This window comes from Salmo salar, chromosome ssa02 (genome assembly GCF_905237065.1).
Source record: "Salmo salar chromosome ssa02, Ssal_v3.1, whole genome shotgun sequence".
Classification (NCBI taxonomy): Eukaryota; Metazoa; Chordata; class Actinopteri; order Salmoniformes; family Salmonidae; genus Salmo; species Salmo salar.
In genome coordinates, this window is record NC_059443.1 from 36443713 (window position 1) to 36464016 (window position 20304).

The 20304-nt window shown below is 42.5% G+C and overlaps 1 protein-coding gene across 2 annotated transcripts in view; it reads right to left on the reverse strand.

The window, feature by feature from the left end:
- Positions 1-20304, reverse strand: part of LOC106582009 (raftlin) — a 63917-nt gene that overhangs the window by 28034 nt on the left and 15579 nt on the right. For both annotated transcript variants that reach the window (XM_014164651.2, XM_014164643.2), the window contains exon 3: positions 2711-2888. In XM_014164651.2, the coding sequence (XP_014020126.2) occupies positions 2711-2888 (178 nt within the window). The remainder of the gene's footprint in view (positions 1-2710; positions 2889-20304) is intronic.

Below are 20304 nucleotides of genomic sequence, written 5' to 3' on the forward strand. Positions count from 1 at the left end.
GGTTATTTTAATTCTTGATATGGTGGGGCGTGTGGAAGTTTGTTGAATCCCAGAATGTAGCTTTAAACCCAGAAGCCCGCACATTGGGCGCCAAAAGTGCAATTCAAAAATCACAATCTCCATGACAACGGCTCGGTCAGGATCCACCATCGAACCTGTGATTAGCAATCTTTCATCCCTGGCCTTTAATAATATAGCACATCTTTTCTAATGTCAGATTTCACAGAGTCATGAATAATTTCATTGGACGAATCCCCTGTAATGGTTTCTGGTCCATACAGCTCTCTCCCCGAGCGCATGTGAATTCTACAATTATCCAATAGATGATGAATATATCCCATCAGACACTGCCTGCTGAACTGTAACCCGGCTACGCCGCAACCAAATTGAACATTGGGAAATTTGACAGTTGACATTTGAAAATTAAAATGGTCCTATCCATTCTCTCTGTTCCGCAGATTTGAGCAGGTTACCACGGTCACCACCGACAAATCACAGTCAGAGACAACAGGCTTTTAAAGTTATGGCCTACTTAAAGATGCACTCCAGATCTTAAGCACAACAAATTTGTAACGTATAGTACAAATTGGATTGAAAACATATCATTGCAAAAAAACAACATTTGCAGGACATAAAATATCATACAAAATGAATGATGTACTGTAGTACACAATTTGATGACATAGTACACAAATAAAAGGGGACCACTAATTGGCTCGTGAGCGCTACTTTCAAAACTACCGGCTGAAATGATACAAAAGTTTGAGAGTGTATCTTTAACTGAATAGTCGTTCCAGGTGACAGTGTTTAACATGAACAATACTGGCTCCCAGCTCTATATAGACTACCTGCCCCTGTGTAATTCCTGGCTCTAGAAGCTTTTGCAATGTCACACTACTGTGCAGCTATATCCTTGTTCACTGATGCTTTACAATTGAGGCTAATACTGTAGAAAATTGTCTGGGATTGTATCCAAAGAGACATTGTGTGCATACGAAACACAGCACATCCAGACGCTGCTAAGCATAGCCTAGCTGCTGTTCTTGTTCTGGTCCATGTTCCATCTCTCTCTCTCTCTCTCACACACACACTCTCTCTCTCCCCCTCTGTCTGTCTCTCCTTCTGTCTGTCTCCAGCTGACGCATAGCGCACTGCAGAGCGAAGAAGACACTTTGGGTCTGTTTGCGTTGGGAGAGTGATGAATGGTTGCGCTGTCATCTGCAGTTTTTGCTCCCTGATTCAAGGGACTGACAAGGGAATAGGAAAGGAAGATGCTACCTGGTTGATTTTTTTATTTTTTTCCCCCCCCCCTTCCCCGGGCTGGTGCTTATGCGAGCAGCCGTCTCCACGGTGACAGACACTGTGATAAAGCAGGACGGTTTGGCCAGAGCCATCAAAGGATGGCAGCCCTTTCCCCTTTCTAACTCCTGCTCTTTCACACTCCAGCTGTGATCTTGTTTTCTCTCTCTATCGCTTTCTAGTCCTCTCCTCATATTCTATTTTTTCCTCCAGAGGAAGGCAACCATGTCGGTGTGTAAAAACCCCATGCTGCTGCCCATTCATCCATCCCTTTTCATACAGAATCAATATCTATGCGCTCCCAGCATAGGATTACGGTCTGGAACTTGTTTGTGAGTGGGTTTTTGTGTAGAGACAGTGGGAGAGAGGTGTGATGTATTTCCCTAGACCCTAGGAGCTCATTAATGGGCACAGACTGTCTTTAGAAAGAAGGCAAGAGCCACCTGAGTGGATGGATTGTTGTGCTTTACAACTAACTAAACCCTCCACCTGTACCAGCCAAATGGTTTGATCCTTTCAAGACAACACTAGGCAACCAGGAAGCGTTAAACAAGAACAACAGGGCAAAGAGTCTAAACCCCAATATACTGAGGAATGTGCAGGAATTATTTGTCCATGTTTGGAATTACTTATTTAGGAATCTCGAGGTGAATTCCTGGATCATAATTCAACGAGGGGAGAGTCCGGTAATTTATGGAGTCTGGTGTCACTGTCCGACCCCAGGGCTCTGGATCCACAAGAGAGAACAGACCAGGCCATAAAACACTGTTAAGAGGGGAGGGTGAGAGGTTTAACTGCTGCCCCTCTAACCTCTCTGTGGGGAAAGTGACTAGTGAGGGTCTGGTTCTACTTCACACAGGCAGTCATTCCCAGAGACAGACCTGCATGTGGCCTAACACTCTCAGTAAACACGCATGAAACCGCTGTTCTTCATAGCAGCCAGCTGGTAGAACACGGGGCACGCGAGGCAAGCCAGCCAGGGCTTCAGCCTGCAACCACCACCACCAGCCTCACCCCGCCACGCCCTTCACATACACTTGGAGTAAAACCATGCCCTGATCCAACCTAACTCTCACCCAGGGTTTGCAACACTGACAGGGGCCCGGGTGGAGGGCAGATGTGGGGTGCAGCTGTGACTTTGGCCCATTCCAGATGTTGGCCGGAGCATCAAAAGCTTGGAAAGAGATTATTTGCTTGCTAACGTCCAAAACAACAGCCCTGTGACAGCTAGCCCAAAACAACCTCTGTAATACCAATGTCTACATCCATGTGGTAATATACATTTTGATTTGCTATACATATTACGTAATGACATATTACGTAAACACAAATGTATTGACCCTGGATAAGGCTTACGCTAATTATGTCAATGTAGGAGCTCTGAATAAGTGCAATGTGTATGTACTCGTACCCATCATCGAGTCGGATCAGCACGGCCCTGTAGAGCTGGAGCTGGAGGCTGACTGCGTTGGAACCACAGGGATGAATGAAGGGGTGAACGGCAACCAGGGAGAAGCCCTGCTGGTACAGGTCCTGGAGCTGGGCTGGGAGCTCCCGCACAGACGAAAGACACAGTGTAGATGAGCCATCTGAAAGACAGGGAACGAGACAAGGTACAGTTTCTGAAGAACACGTGTGTGATTGGTTCAGGTGTTTTGTCATGGTAGTGATAGTAATGACTGCAGTAGTAGTAGTAGTCCAGTCCAGTGAATGATACTCAAATTCAGGTAAACGTGATAAACAGAGAGGGGATTCAGCGACTTTTGGAGGACAATGGAATTTAATAAATAAAAGCTTCTTTATTGTTAAAAGTAGAACCAAAGCGTTTCGGCTTTTGGATTTCTTTAGGACTTTAAAACATACACAGGGAATTATCATGTACAACCAAGAAAAGTCTCACAAAAAGGTTACATTCAAATGGAATCTAGTTGAACTCATCCATGACCAGGGAGGTCAACCCTATTGCCAAACAGAAACATCCCTATCAAATGTCATAATACTTTACTGCAGTACAACAACCCAAACGTAAGCAGGACCGGATGTCAGTGTTGATCCACGGAGAATTTTCAGTTTGTTTTGGCAATTAGCATCATGCCTTTGGCTTTGGCTCCCTGGTCTGAGAGTTAATAAGACAGGATAAAAATCCAATCAAAGCTGATTGTTTAGCTCTATGATACGAGCCGCTTTCTGAGGAGAGCTTTGATGCCTTCTCGACAGGGCTTAACCTCCCAATAGGAGTGGTGAAGACAGACGCTTGGAATTAACAAGATAGTAGACTCGCTGAGTGACCAGATATTTTGACGTGGGGGGATAAGGAAGGGGGGGGGGGTATTTTCTCTTCTTTTGTCCTTAAGCCTAGTCGTATCAGCACAATCCAAGCAGCTCAGCCAAGCCATCCACAGCTCCCAGAACGCACTATGAGGCGACATTTAAAGCGGTCCAAACAGCTGGCCCGCGTGGGAAACAGTCAAGACAAAGAGCAGGATGGAGGGAAGGAGGTGGAGAGGAGGGGTGCAGAGTCTGGCTGTCTGTCTGTTTGATCCGTCACATGTGAAAATGGTTGTGGCAATGTCACTGCTGGTAATTGGAATCAGTGCGGCATAAAGTGGGAAGAAAAAGGCAAAGTCCATGGGAACGTCGGAACGGAAAGTATATGAGAGGTCACGGTCAGGTCAGGTCAGGATCATTTGGTCATAGAGAAATACTCACAGCTTCATATCACTGTATAATACATCAACAAATAAATGCTAATGACAATATTAGCGTAACTCTCACTTTAGCATGTGTGGTTGAATCGATGGTGGTATATACACGGGTTCACTCAAATGAAATGATGAAGTTACAGTGTTTTCCCAGTCAAACTACAAATCAAAAAGACGTACTGTGCCCGTTTCTATTGACCAATTACTTTGGTTGATATATTTCCCTTTTAACTGTGCATGTCTGTGAATTAATATAATAACTCAATTGTTCTACCAGTCTATAGTACACTACTGTAACACAATAGTATGTCTTACAGTACATCAGGGTTTCCCAAACTCAGTTCTGAATAACCAAGTCATCATCAAGCTTTGATTATTTGAATCTGCTCTGTAGTGCTAGGGCAAAAAACAAAACGTGCACCTGGGGGGCTCCAGGCACTAGCGGTTCTGGGGGGGGGTTACGTCTAATGTAACTGGCCCCTCTAACAGTACAACTGGCCCCAGCTTGGCCCCCCCAGTTGAAATGGTCTAGAACCGCCACTGGCCCCAGGACCGAGTTTGGGAAATCCTGCAGTATATCACCAGTACAACAATAGAGGAAAGGGGAGTAGTGGAGCAAGCCTTGTATTGCCAACCAGGAAACTGCAGCATTGTGGAGGAGATGAAAACTGATTCAGTGAGGATCTGAAGTCTCTCCTGGGCATGGGACCAGAGGTTCATTGTGAAACAGCTACAAAAAAGCCTCTGTCCCCTCAGGCCAGTGACTGGTTGGCTAAAAATATCCCCACATTTTCTCAATCACACTCTGTCCTACTCCGCTACAATACAGGATTTCCCAGAGCTAAAAAGGCATGACAGAGAAAAGAAATAGGCCACCCTCTCAAAATCTGTGGAACATAATTTTTTTTCTGCCCTACTGCCTTTGGAAATGTAATTAATCCTTCTGTGATTTTATTTTCCTGTTTTGGTGATTCACAAACTCTTTGCCCTTACCCTTGAGGCTTGGTTCTGTGCTGTGCATGTATGCCGGGTCTGTGAGATGGTAGATATATAATAACGTGACTAGAATTCTCTCTGCTTACTTTCTGAACACTCCATTGAGATGAGTAAATATAGAATATGGTTTTCATTAAGAGCTAATGGAAACACACCCATAGGGGTCTTCTTAAGTTGCCACTAATCGCTATGAGAGCTGCTCCTGAAATCTAATCCAAAAGCCTTTATACGGTGAACAACCAATATGTATATTTATCATTCACACATCTCTTTGAAGCCTAATGCAGGGCAATGCAAGGTCTCACAAAAATGTGTGACACTGTGAGAGTGTTTATTTGGCAATAAGACCCTGTTGTCCATATTTAAAAAAAAATCGCTTTTTTATGTAGATAAATTCAGATTTGATTCTGTGCAGTATATGTATGTATGTATGTATGTATGTATGCATGTATATACAGTTGAAGTCGGAAGTTTACATATACTTAGGTTGGAGTCATTAAAACTCGTTTTTCAACCACTCCACAAATTTCTTGTTAGACAAACTATAGTTTTGGCAAGTCGGTTAGGACATCTACTTTGTGCATGACACAATTCATTTTTCCAACAATTGTTTACAGACAGATTATTTAATTTATAATTCACTGTATCACAATTCCAGTGGGTCAGAAGTTTACATACACTAAGTTGACTGTGCCTTTAAACAGCTTGGAAAATTCCAGAAAATGATGTCATGGCTTTAGAAGCTTCTGATAGGCTAATTGACATCATTTGAGTCAATTGGAGGTGTACCTGTGGAATTATTTCAAGGCCTACCTTCAAACTCAGTGCCTCTTTGCTTGACATCATGGGAAAATCTAAAGAAATCAGCCAAGACCTCAGAAAAAAAATTGTAGACCTCCACAAGCCTGGTTCATCCTTGGTAGCAATTTCCAAACGCCTGAAGGTACCACGTTCATCTGTACAAACAATAGTATGCAAGTATAAACACCATGGGACCACGCAGCCGTCATACTGCTCAGGAAGAAGACGAATTCTGTCTTCCAGAGATTAACGTACTTTGGTGTGAAAAGTGCAAATCAATCCCAGAACAACAGCAAAGGACCTTGTGAAGATGCTGGAGGAAACAGGTACAAAAGTATCTATATCCACACTAAAACGAGTCCTACATTGACATAACCTGAAAGGCCAGTCAGCAAGGAAGAAGCCACTGCTCCAAAACTGCCATAAAAAAGCCAGACTACGGTTTGCAACTGCACATGGGGACAAAGATCGTACTTTTTGGAGAAAGGTCCTCTTGTCTGATGAAACAAAAATAGAACTGGTTGGCCATAATGACCATCGTTATGTTTGGAGGAAAAAGGGAGAGGCTAGCAAGCCGAAGAACACCATCCCAACCGTGAAGCACGGGGGTGGCAGCATCATGTTATGGGGGTGCTTTGCTGCAGGAGGGACTGGTGCACTTCACAAAATAGATGGCGTCATGAGGCAGGAAAATTATGGGGATATATTGAAGCAACATCTCAAGACATCAGTCAGGAAGTTAAAGCTTGGTCGCAAATGGGTCTTCCAAATGGACAATGACCCCAAGCATACTTCCAAAGTTGTGGCAAAATGGCTTAAGGACAACAAAGTCAAGGTATTGGAGTGGCCATCACAAAGCCCTGACCTCAATCCTCTAGATAATTTGTGGGCAGAAATGAAAAAGCGTGTGCGAGCAAGGAGGCCTACAAACCCGACTCAGTTACACCAGCTCTGTCAGGAGGAATGGGCCAAAAATTCGCCCAACTTATTGTGGGAAGCTTGTGGAAGGCTACCCGAAATGTTTGATTCAAGTTAAACAATTTAAAGGCAATGCTACCAAATACTAATTGAGTGTATGTAAACGTCTGACCCACTGGGAATGTGATGAAAGAAATAAAGCTGAAATAAATAAATCATTCTCTCTACTATTATTCTGACATTTCACATTCTTAAAATAAAGTGGTGAGAAGACAGGGACTTTTTACTAAGATTAAATGTCAGGAATTGTGAAAAACGGAGTTTAACTTCTCTAGGGTAGGGGGCAGTATTTTGACGTCCAGATGAAAGGCGTGCCCATAGTAAACTGCCTGCTACTCAGGCTCAGAAGGTAGGATATGCATATTATTAATAGATTTGGATAGAAAATACTCTGAAGTTTCTAAAACTGTTTGAATTATGTCTGTGAGTATAACACAACTCATATGGCAGGCAAAAACCTGAGAAACATCCAACCAGGAAGTGTGGAAATCTGAGGTTTGTAGTTTTTCAAGTGATTGCCTATACAGTATACAGTGACTTAGGGTTTATGTTGCACTTCCTAAGGCTTCCACTAGATGTCAACAGTCTTTAGAACGTTGTTTCATGCTTCCACTGTGACTGGGGAGAGAATAAGAGCTGACTCAACAAGTGGACTGCTTGAGGCCAATGAGTTGTTTACTGCGCAGTCACGGACACACAGGCGCACCATTCCTTCTTTTTCCTCTGTAATGAATACGCTATTGTCCGGTTGGAATATTATCGAAGATTTATGATAAAAAGACCCTAAGGATTGATTGTAAACATCGTTTGACATGTTTCTACGAACGAAAATATAACTTTTTTTGACTTTTCGTCGTGACATTTTGTGCGCGCTTCCTGCATTTGGAGTAGTGGACTAAATAAACGCGCAAACAAAAAGGAGGTATTTGGACATAAATGATGGACTTTATCGAACAAAACAAACATTTATTGTGGAACTGGGATTCCTGGGAGTGCATTCTGATGAAGATCATCAAAGGTAAGTGAATATTTATAATGCTATTTCTGATTTTAGTTGACTCCAAAATGGTGGGTATCTGTATTGCTTGTTGTTGTCTGAACGCTGTACTCAGATTATTGCAAAATTTGCTTTCGCCATAAAGCTTTTTTGAAATCTGACACAGCGGTTGCATTAAGGAGAAGTGCATCTATAATTCTTTGAATAACTGTTGAATATTTTATCAACGTTTATGATGAGTATTTCTGTAAATTGATGTGCTCATTCACCGGAAGTATTGGGAGGCAAAACATTTCTGAACATTACACGCCAATGTAAAATAGGGTTTTTGGATATAAATATGAACTTTATCGAGCAAAACATACATGTATTGTATAACATGTAGTCCTATGAGTGCCATCTGATGAAGATCATCAAAGGTTAGTGATTAATTTTAGCTGTATTTCTGGTTTTTGTGACGCCTCTCCTTGCTTGGAAAATGGCTGTGTGATTTTTCTTGTCTCGGCACTGTCCTAACATAATCTAATGTTATGCTTTCGCCGTAAAGCCTTTTTGTAATCGGACAATGTGGTTGGATTAACGAGAAGTGTATCTTTAAAATGGGATATAATAGTTGTATGTTTGAGAAATTTGAATTATGAGATTTTTGTGGTTTTGAATTTGCCGCCCTGCTATTTCACTAGCTGTTGAATAGTGTGTCCCAAGGGTGGGATGCTAGCATCCCACATACCCCAGACAGGTTAAATGTATGTGTGTGTGTGTGTGTGTGTGTGTGTGATGTATGTATATATATCACTGCTCAAAAAAATAAAGGGAACACTTAAACAACACAATGTAACTCCAAGTCAATCACACTTCTGTGAAATCAAACTGTCCACTTAGGAAGCAACACTGATTGACAATACATTTCACATACTGTTGTGCAAATGGAATAGACAACAGGTGGAAATTATAGGCAATTAGCAAGACACCCCCAATAAAGGAGTGGTTCTGCAGGTGGTGACCACAGACCACTTCTCAGTTCCTATGCTTCCTGGCTGATGTTTTGGTCACTTTTGAATGCTGGCGGTGCTTTCACTCTAGTGGTAGCATGAGACGGAGTCTACAACCCACACAAGTGGCTCAGGTAGTGCAGCTCATCCAGGATGGCACATCAATGCGACCTGTGGCAAGAAGGTTTGCTGTGTCTGTCAGCGTAGTGTCCAGAGCATGGAGGCGCTACCAGGAGACAGGCCAGTACATCAGGAGACGTGGAGGAGGCCGTAGGAGGGCAACAACCCAGCAGCAGGACCGCTACCTCCACCTTTGTGCAAGGAGGAGCAGGAGGAGGGAGCACTGCCAGAGCCCTGCAAAATGACCTCCAGCAGGCCACAAATGTGCATGTGTCTGCTCAAACGGTCAGAAACAGACTCCATGAGGGTGGTATGAGGGCCCGACGTCCACAGGTGGGGTTGTGCTTACAGCCCAACACCGTGCAGGACGTTTGGCATTTGCCAGAGAACACCAAGATTGTCAAATTCGCCACTGGCGCCCTGTGCTCTTCACAGATGAAAGCAGGTTCACACTGAGCACATGTGACAGACGTGACAGAGTCAGGAGACGCCGTGGAGAACGTTCTGCTGCCTGCAACATCCTCCAGCATGACTGGTTTGGCGGTCGGTCAGTCATGGTGTGGGGTGGCATTTCTTTGGGGGGCCGCACAGCCCTCCATGTGCTCGCCAGAGGTAGCCTGACTGCCATTAGGTACCGAGATGAGATCCTCAGACCCCTTGTGAGATCATATGCTGGTGCGGTTGGCCCTGGGTTCCTCCTAATGCAAGACAATGCTAGACCTCATGTGGCTGGAGTGTGTCAGCAGTTTCTGCAAGAGGAAGGCATTGATGCTATGGACTGGCCCGCCCGTTCCCCAGACCTGAATCCAATTGAGCACATCTGGGACATCATGTCTCGCTCCATCCACCAACGCCACGTTGCACCACAGACTGTCCAGGAGTTGGCAGATGCTTTAGTCCAGGTCTGGGAGGAGATCCCTCAGGAGACCATCCGCCACCTCATCAGGAGCATGCCCAGGCGTTGTAGGGAGGTCATACAGGCACGTGGAGGCCACACACACTACTGAGCCTCATTTTGACTTGTTTTAAGGACATTACATCAAAGTTGGATCAGCCTGTAGTGTGGTTTTCTACTCCAAATCCAGACCTCCATGGGTTGATAAATTGGATTTCCATTGATTATTTTTGTGTGATTTTGTTGTCAGCACATTCAACTATGTAAAGAAAAAAGTATTTAATAAGATTATTTCATTCATTCAGATCTAGGATGTGTTATGTTAGTGTTCCCTTTATTTTTTTGAGCAGTGTATATATGTGTGTATGTATGTATGTATGTATGTATGTATGTATGTATGTATGTATGTATGTACAGTGAGGAAAAAAAGTATTTGATCCCCTGCTGATTTTTTACGTTTGCCCACTGACAAAGAAATGATCAGTCTATAATTTTAATGGTAGGTTTATTTGAACAGTGAAAGACAGAATAACAACAAAAAAATCCAGAAAAATGCATGTCAAAAATGTTATAAAAGGATTTGCATTTTAATGAGGGAAATAAGTATTTGACCCCCTCTCAATCAGAAAGACGCAAGGGCTTGGAGTTTGCCAAACGTCATTTAAATTATGACTGGAAGAAGGTGCTCTGGTCAGATGAGACCAACATTGAACGTTTTGGTCAGATACAGCATCGGCGTGTTTGGCGTCGAAACAGAGATGCATACAAGGAGAGGCACCTCATACCCACGGTGAAAGATGGTGGAGGGTCAGTGATGTTTTGGGGCTGTTTAATTCCAGATGTCCAGGGGCACTGGTTAAGATTGTTGGCATAATGAATTCCACCAAGTATCAGGCAATTTTGTTGACAATCTGGTTGCCTCTGCCAGAAGGCTGGGACTTGGCCGTAGGTGGACTTTCCAACAAGACAATGACCCAAAACATACCTCAAGATCCACACAGAAATGGTTCTGTTACAACAAAATCAATGTTGTGCCATGGCCATCTCAGTCGCTGGACCGCAATCCAATCGAAAACCTGTGGGCTGAGTTGAAGAGGGCAGTTGATAAGCGCAAACCCAAGAATGTGAAGGATCTTGAAAGGATTTGCATAGAGGAGTAGTCCAAAATCCCTCCAAATGTGTACCTTAACCTTGTCAAACATTACAGGAAAAGACTCCATGCTGTTATCCTTGCCAGAGGTGGTTGTACTAAATGAGGGGTGCCAATAATTATGAAACCTTGATTTTGGGGAAATGTATTTTGAATTAAATAATTGTATGGTTTTGGTTGGTTCCATTGAAACATGAATAAAGTACAGTATTTCTCACATGTTGGTATTTTGAGTTTCTCTCTATAATTATATTGTTTATATTTTTTAAGTATTATTGTTTGTTCATTGCCAGTCAGGGGTGCCAGTAATTTTGGAGCACACTGTATATATCTCAAGTCAATGTTTGCGTTTAATATCGTAAATGTGAGGGCCCTTGTTTGAAAAGCCCATAGTCAGACTGAGGCAGTCTGGTTAACGTTATCAACAAATAAGAAGCCAATTACTTTTCCCTTTTTTGTTTACCCAGATTTTTTTAACTTACATAAACAGAAGAAAGAAAATAATCATACCTTGACAAATAATGAAAGAAAAGGCTCCTGGCTGACAGGCAATAAATTGGTTTTCTGTAACATTCTGTTAGCACAGAGCCAAAAAAAAAAAAAGACTCCCATTTAATAATGAGGAGAAAACAAAATGTGGGAATAAAAAAAAAAAGATCTGCTTCTCCAGGTTATGTTCACACACAGGCCATATTAGGTGAAAATAAGTTTAACTGTTGGATACTATTTAAAAAAAAAATGTGTTTAGTTGATCTTCTTTACATGGCAACTGCCTGACATTGACCACATGAATGCATTTTCTTGTGTGTGAGAGTCATCCTCAAGAACATGATGATCCTGTCACGTTCCTCTTCGTCAGAAGATATGTTGAAATCGCTGTCGGACAAAGTGGACCAATATGCAGCGGATTGCGTGCTCATCATAATTTATTATAATGTGAACACCACGAACAAAACAAGAAAACAACGACCGCCAGGAACAGTATAGCAGGCTACACACGTATAGCAGTGCTAAAACAACTACCCACAAACAACAAGACCAAACACACCCTAATATATAGGACTCCCAATCAAAGGCAACTAGAAAACACCTGCCTTCAATTGAGAGTCCATACCCCAATTAACTAACATAGAAACAGAACAGATAGAAAACCCATAGAAAAGAAACCCAAAACCCCGGAATACATAAACTAACTACCCTCTGCCACGTCCTGACCAAACTACAATAACAAATAATCCTCTATACTGGTCAGGACGTGACAGATCCAAACAAGTTTCAAATACTTTTCAATCATCTTGGTCCTACTACACAACCCATTATAGTGATATACAGTGCTTTCGGAAAGTATTCAGACCCCTTGACTTATTCTAAAATGTATTAAAAATAATAAAAATCCTCATCAATCTACACAAAATACTCCATAATGACCAAGTAAATTTTTTTGTTTATAAATCTTTGCAAATGTATAATTAAAAAACGTATTTACATAAGTATCAGACCCTTTGCTATGAGGCTTGAAATTGAGCTCAGGTGCATCCTGTTTCCATTGATCATCCATGAGATGTGTCTACAACTTGACACGAGTCCACCTGTGGTAAATTCAATTGATTGGACATGATTTGGAAAGGCACACACCTGTCCATATAAGGTCCCACAGCTGACAGTGAATGTCAGAGCAAAACCAAGCCATGAGGTCGAAAGAATTGTCCGTAGAGCTCCGAGACAGGATTGTGTCGAGGCACAGATCTGGGGAAGGTTAGCAAAACATTTCTGCAGCATTGATGGTCCCCAAGTGGCATCCATCATTCTTATATTAAAGAAGTTTGGAACCACCAAGACTCCTCCTAGAGCTGGCCGCCCGGCCAAACTGAGCAATCGTGGGAGAAGGGCCTAGGTCAGGGAGGTGACCAAGAACCCGTTGGCCACTCTGACAGAGCTCCAGAGTTCCTCTGTGGAGATGGGAGAACCTTCCAGAAGGACAACCATCTCTGCAGCACTCCACCAATCAGGCCTTTGTGGTAGAGTGGCCAGATGGAAGCCACTCCTCAGTAAAAGGGACATGACAGCCTGCTTGGAGTTTGCCAAAAGGTACCTAAAGGACTCTCAGACCATGAAAAACAAGATTCTTTGGTCTGATGAAACCCAGATTGAACCCTATGGCCTGAATGCCAAGCATCATGTCTGGAGGAACGTGGCACCATTCCTACGGTGAAGCATGGTGGTGGCAGCATCATGCTGTGGGGATGTTATTCAGCGGCAGGGACTGGGAGACTAGTTAGGATCGAGGGAAAGATGAACGGAGCAAAGTACAGAGAGATCCTTGATGAAAACCTGCTCCAGAGCACTCTGGACCTCAGACTGGGGTGAAGGTTCACCTTCCAACAGGACAACAACCCTCAGCACACAGCCAAGACAATACAGGAGTGGCTTCGGGACAAGTCTCTGAATGTCCTTGAATAGCTCCACGGACAATTCCTTCGACCTCATGGCTTGGTAAGCATTTCACGGTAAAGGTCTGTACCGGTTGTATTCGGCGCATGTGAAAAATAAAATTGTATTTTATTTTACTTGAACCCGATCTAACATCTCTGGGGAGACCTGAAAATAGCTGTGCAGCGACACTCCCCATCCAACCTGACAAAGCTTGAGAGGATCTGCAGAGAAGAATGGGAGAAACTCGCCAAATACAGGTGTGCCAAACTTGTTGCATCATACCCAAGAAGACTCAAGGCTGTAATCACTGTCAAAGGTGTTTCAACAAAGTACTGAGTAAAGGGTCTGAGTACTTGTGTAAATGTGATAGTGTTTTTTTATTTATCAATTTGCAAAAATGTCTAAAAACCTGTTTTTGCTTTGTCATTATTGTGTATTGTGTGTAGATTGATGAGGAAAAATGAATTAATCCATTTTAGAATAAGGCTGTAACGTAACAAAATGTGGAAAAGGGGTCCGAATACTTTCTGAATGCGCTGTATATTTCACCTGGGCTGTATATTTCACCTGGCCATCCACACCCCTAGACTTTTCACATTTTGTTGTCTTACATCCTGAATTTTAAATGAATTAAATGTAGATTTTGTGTCACTGGCCCACACACAATACCCCATACTGTCAAAGTGGAATTATCTGTAAGGTCCCTCAGTCGAGCGTTGAATTTCAAACACAGATTCAACCACAAAGACCAGGGAGGTTTTCCAATGCTTGGCAAACAAGGGCGTATATTGGTAGATGGGTAAAAAAAAGCAGACATTGAATATTCCTTTGAGCATGGTGAAAAAAATAGACCCAGAATAAATTAGCTATTAGTACTCAGGGAAAAATTAAACATTCTTCCTGATATCTGCTGTTCAGCATCATTTTCCCTCATCACAATTAAAGCGCTGTTTATTTTCCTACCACACTAATAACTCATTTTGCTTATGGACAATATCATATTCAAACAACTTGAAGATTATATTATCATTCAACTGAAAACGTTAGCTGCTTTGAGTTCAGGGTATGGAAGTGGTGTTTTGCATGACAAAACAAGATGCATACTGTAGAGTATAATATCCTGAAACCATACAGGAAGGGACCGCCATCTTGTAATTTGATTAGGATACTACAATATGTCATCCAAATGACAATGACTAATGTAGCACTGTGCTCAAAATGACAATAGCCGCCACCCCTTCACTATTTCTCTACTTCTCCCCTAACGGGAGTACATGGTTGTGTATTGTGGGAATACCTGGTGTCTACGGCAGTTCATAAAGCCTACATAAATACTACATAATATGAGGTCCTTACAAATTACCACAGAAGACCATTTAAAGTCTGTGTTAACCCACCCTTGCATTATACTGTAAGTATCCAAAGTACTCATACCCTCATCTGTGTCCAATTAAAATACTCTGTCTCCCTAAACCCTTCTTTCCACTGAGCACAACCTCTGGACCCGTCTCCCCTCTCCAGGCCCTGCCCTGTGCCATTAGCTTTCATAGACGCATAATGAAAATGCCGACAGGTCCCCTGTCCGCACCTCTCCTCCTTTCTTCCCCCCACCACCCTCTGTTGTTGAGAGCAGAACCTATGGACCATACTTTCCCTACATCACTCTGCTCTGGGCCTAGCAGTATCATTAGCAGTCCTAGCTCACAGTGCTCCGCCGTGGAGCCCCGGGGGCACAGCCTTGCGCCTTAATTACCTAACTAATGAGTCATTGTGAGAGGCCGGCTGGTGCCATGCATTGGCCGCCACTCGCTCAGAGGTAAGCAAAAATGCACACTCTCTAAGACTTAGGCACACCATCCAAGGTAAGCACACAATCTCTCAAACACACAGCAAGAGACAGACACGCACACACGTACGCTCGCTCGCTCGCTCACGCGCACACACACAGGCATTCACACCTTGTGCTCCAGCGAAGTGGGAGATAACCTGGAGACAAGCTGCTCCTGTTCCCTTCTCAGATACAGATGACACATTCTAATCATTTAAAACTGAACTACTGCCAGGGGTCATGTTCCAGAGGGAGGAAGAGTCACTGCTAGCCTGCTAGATGTTGTTACAGGTTATGTCAGTCTTATGGCAGCTTACACGGTGGCACCGTAACAGACTGCATCATGAGAAGAGGAGGCGGTCATCAAGAGACTGGACCCGTCTGAAGCAGGCATAATCGATGAGGAGCTTAGGTTTAGTGTGTCGTTTGACTAGGCAGTGAGTCTCCAAGGACTGCTAAAATGCTCATTTAATTGTACTTTTAAGTCTAGACAGTGCATTTAAGCGTCCATCTGTAGATCACCATGTACATATGCATCCCCTGCTACTTTCAATCTCAGCACAACCACACATAAGCCTATAAAAGAGTGGAAAAGCACAAAGAGTTAATCAAAAGCACCCTCTTTAAATGTCTAAACTCTGTACGTTACGACGGCTAAATGAAAAGGCGCTCGGCGACTTGATGGAGGGAAAATGACCTGTAATTTGTGCAGCTAGTAAAAAGGTTTATAAATAGGAAAAAAGGTCTCTCTGGAATTAAGTCTCTCCCTCCATCAGATTTGCTTGACAGGAAGTCTCCGAAGCGAGTTTTCTGAGAAAGTAGATCCGTTGACAGCCCTGTTGCTTGGAGACGGGCAGCTCTTGAGACAAGCAGTGTTAAATGAGCAGGCGTTCATCAATGCCCATATGAATCCATTGACGACATTCAGCGGTGCCCCACAGCAGACCTGGGTTCAAATAGCATTCTGAATCTTTCAAATACTTCAGCTGTGTTTGAGAGAGGTTGCCTGGTGCAATTGAACCAATCGAAGAAAAAAATCCCAAAAGTGAAAAACCTGCCCACCTGGCACTCCGGGCAGGATCAAGTAAACACTCAAGATCTCAAATACTATTTGAACCCAAGTCTGGCACCACAACAGTACATGAGTTTCTCCTTCCTCCCTTTAGGTTGGAGTCCATTTCCATAACATTTTCTGACATTAGGGTTCCATTGAAAGAAGCCACACTTGAATAAGAGAAGCGTTCGATGCAAATTGATTGTAAGATCCAAAATTAGAATTGTAAAATATGGAGATTAGAATTTGACAAAGTAGCTTGTGGTTAACATAAGGATTAGACCCCTTCAACAAGGATAGATTTCCATTCCTTATTTACAGGTTCCTGGCACCAAATGCATTTCTGTTTACTCTCAAGTCCATAATCTTCTTTACTTCTGTTCTTGGTTTATATAATGTATGAGAATGTTTTGGGGAGGGATACCAACGACCACAGCTCCAGCTGTGAGAGTATTACTTCTTAGGAAAACAGTCTTAGAGAGGGCTCATCTATAATGCCTACCGTCTGGGTTTGTACTGTATGTATAAATCACCACCACTATGACTATGGGGATCATATCTTTCCACGTCGTGAAAGATTGCACTGTTTGAGAGAGATACTGTAAAGGCTGTATGGGAGGTCTGTCTATCTGTTGGTGTTGGAGGTTGTGTGTGTGTGTCTGTGTTTCTGTATTGTACGTGTGTGGAAGGGGGTACCCACATTGATAATGACATGCCAACAGCCCTAGGCCCCCGGCATTCCTCTGGGATCACCAGTTTCAACATCTCACGTAGTGCCCTTCGTGCCTCCATTGTTTTTACGGAAGAGTACACAGGGTACGGAGAACCACCACCACAACTCAATACCTCAATATGCCTAGTTAAATAAAAGGTCAAAAATGTTTAAAATAATAACCCAAATGGAGTAGAACACCTCAGTGCAGTAGTATTGAATCTACTGGTATACCTCAGGGCTCAGTACAAGCCCCATCTCAAAGGCTGTGAACTTGAATATGTTCGATGATAAAATATGGCAGCCTAACACTATCAATGAGGTGTTACATGTTTTTCAGCTAAGTGCAGGCCTCAAGAGACCACATACAGTGCCTTCAGAAAGTATTCATACCTCTTGAATTATTCCACATTTTGTTGTGTTACAGCCTGAATTCAAAATGGATTACATGTATTTTTTTCTCCCCCACCTACATACACCCCATAACGGCAAAGTAAAACATGTTTTTAAAAATGTTTGCAAATGTACAGAAAATGAAATACAGAAATCTAATTTACATAAGTATACATCTCTGAGTCAATACATGTTAGAATCACCTTTGGCAGCGATTACAGCTGTGAGTCTTTCTGGGTAATTCTAAGAGCTTTGCACACCTAGATTGTACAATATTTTCACATTATTCTTTAAAAATGTCTTCAAGCTCTGTCAAGTTGTTGAATGATCATTAATAGACAGACATTTTCAAGGTCGTGCCATATACTTTCAAGCCTGTAACTTGGTAAGCTAGTCCAGTGTATATTTGGCTTATGTTTTAGGTTATTGTCCTGCTGAAAGGTGAATTTGTCTCCCAGTGTCTGTTGGAAAGCAGACTAAACCAGGTTTTCCTACAGTTTCTTTTTATCCTAAAAAACTCCCTAGTCATTGGCAATGACAAGCATATCCATAACATGATGCAGCTACCACCATGCTTGAAAATATGAACAGTGGTACTCGATGTGTTTTGTTGGATTTGCCCCAAAATAACGATTTGTATTCAGAAATTGCCACATTTTTTTCAGTTTTACTTTAGTGTCTTATTGCAAACAGGATGAATGTTTTGGAATATTCTGTACAGGCGTCCTTCTTTACACTCTGTAATTTAGGTTAGTATTGTGGACTAACTACAACATGGTGATCCATCCTCAGTTTTCTCCTGTCACAGCAATTCAACTCTAACTGTTTTAAAGTCACCATTGGCCTCATGGTGAAATCCCTGAGCGGTTTCCTTCCTCTCCAGCAACTGAGTTAGGAAGGACGCTTGTATCTTAGTGACTGGGTGTATTGATACATCATCCAAAGTGTAATTAATAACTTCACCATGCTCAAAGGGATATTCAACGTCTGCTTTTTTTTACCCATCTACCAATAGGTGCCTTTCTTTGCGAGGCATTGGAAAACCTACTGGTCTTTGTGGTTGAATCTGTTTTTGAAATTCACTGCTCAACTGAGGGACCTTACAGTTTGTATGTATGTGTGGGGTACAGTGATGGGGTACAGAGATGAAGTAGTCAGTCATTCAAAACATTTTACATTTACATTTTAGTCATTTAGCAGACGCTCTTATCCAGAGCGACTTACAGTAGTGAATGCATACATTTCATACACTATTATTGCGCACAGAGTATGAGTCCATGCACGTTATTATGTGACTTGTTAAGCTAATTTTACTCCTGAACTTATTTAGGCTTGCCATAAGAAAGGGGTTGAATACTAATTGACTCAAGACATTTCAGCTTTTCATTTTTAATGAATTTGTGAAAATGTCTAAAAACATAATTCCACTATGAAATTATGGGGTATTGTGTGTGACACACAATCTCAATTGAGTCCATTTTAAATTCCGGTTGTAACAAAACAAAGTGGAAAAAGTCAAGGGGTGTGAATACTTTTAGAAGGCACTAAGTGTCACAACTGTATAGAGTGGATGATCCACGTCTATGTGCAGCCGGCACTGTAAAACGTGTCTGCACCTGCATACACGGTGTGAATCATCTCATTCTCTTACATAGCATTAATATATAACTCTACTCTTCCTCATATTTTCCATAGAGATGCATTAGCCGTAACATAAGTTAGGGAGGCATATTTTTATTTAACTAGGCAAGTCAGTTAAGAACAAATTCTTATTTTCAATGAATGCCTAGGAACAGTGGGTTAACTGCCTTGTTCAGGGGCAGAACGACAGATGTTTTCCTTGTCAGCTCAGGGATTCAATCCAGCAACCTTTCGGTCACTAGTCCAACGCTCTAACCACTAGGCTACCTGCCGCCCCAGGCTGGTTCCCCAGACTGAGTCTGAAGGCGCCAGTACGATACATCAAGAGATGCTATCCTAAATGAATAAACAGATACTGTATCATCCACACCCTCTTCAGTAGTCATTAACTCCTATTGCAGAAAGCCCTGTACTCACACCTCAGTCTCCCAGCAGATGGGAGCTCCACCAGACAACAGGTGGTAGATCGTCATGGAAACCATACCCGGCACTATAATGATTGAACCCATGGAAACAATGCCTGGGACCTCGCTACCAACTCAGACGTATGAGTGAAATATGAGACAGATCTGCAATAATTACAGAATGTATCTATGATCTTTATTATAATTAATTGCCTACAGTGCCTGCGGAACACCCCCATCTTTTGTTTCTAAATGACCAGAATAGATTGCTATAGACATATAGAGGATTATTATATATAATTGACGCTGTGATACCTACATACGTCACAAGCGATGTACTGAATTCTTGAAGGACAAGACCCGTGTTCCCATGAGTTATGAAATAAGTCAAATGCAGGAGAATGAGTGAAAAACATTTGAATATATGATTAAAGATAACAGATACAGATGACTGGTGCTACGTACAATTGACAGTTTACACAGGATGAGAGACAGGCTCTCGGAGAAAGCGCACACAACCAGTGTGTGTTGGTGAGGTGGGCTCAAACCTTGACATGACTATTTAGAGAAGACATTTTGTCAATACCATAGTTTCCTTCTGTGTGGTTTTCCGAGAACCTAGATAGCCCAACGGAGTCGAATGAACCCCGTTTAGCAAACATTTTCCCAAGTATGTCGATCGCTGAGGATGAGTCATTAGTGGGTAGGCTACTCTATTCCGTTATTGATGCTGAGTCCTTCAGGTTTATTTGAGGGTTGATAATTCCTCAGTGGAGTCTTGTGTTGGTTCTCACAGCAGAAATCTGAAGAGAACTCCTCCCCCCATATCTACATCGATCTAATGAGATATAACTTCAAATATGCTTTTGAAAAGTCAGACTATTCATAACATGCCAGCTCAGAGGAGTT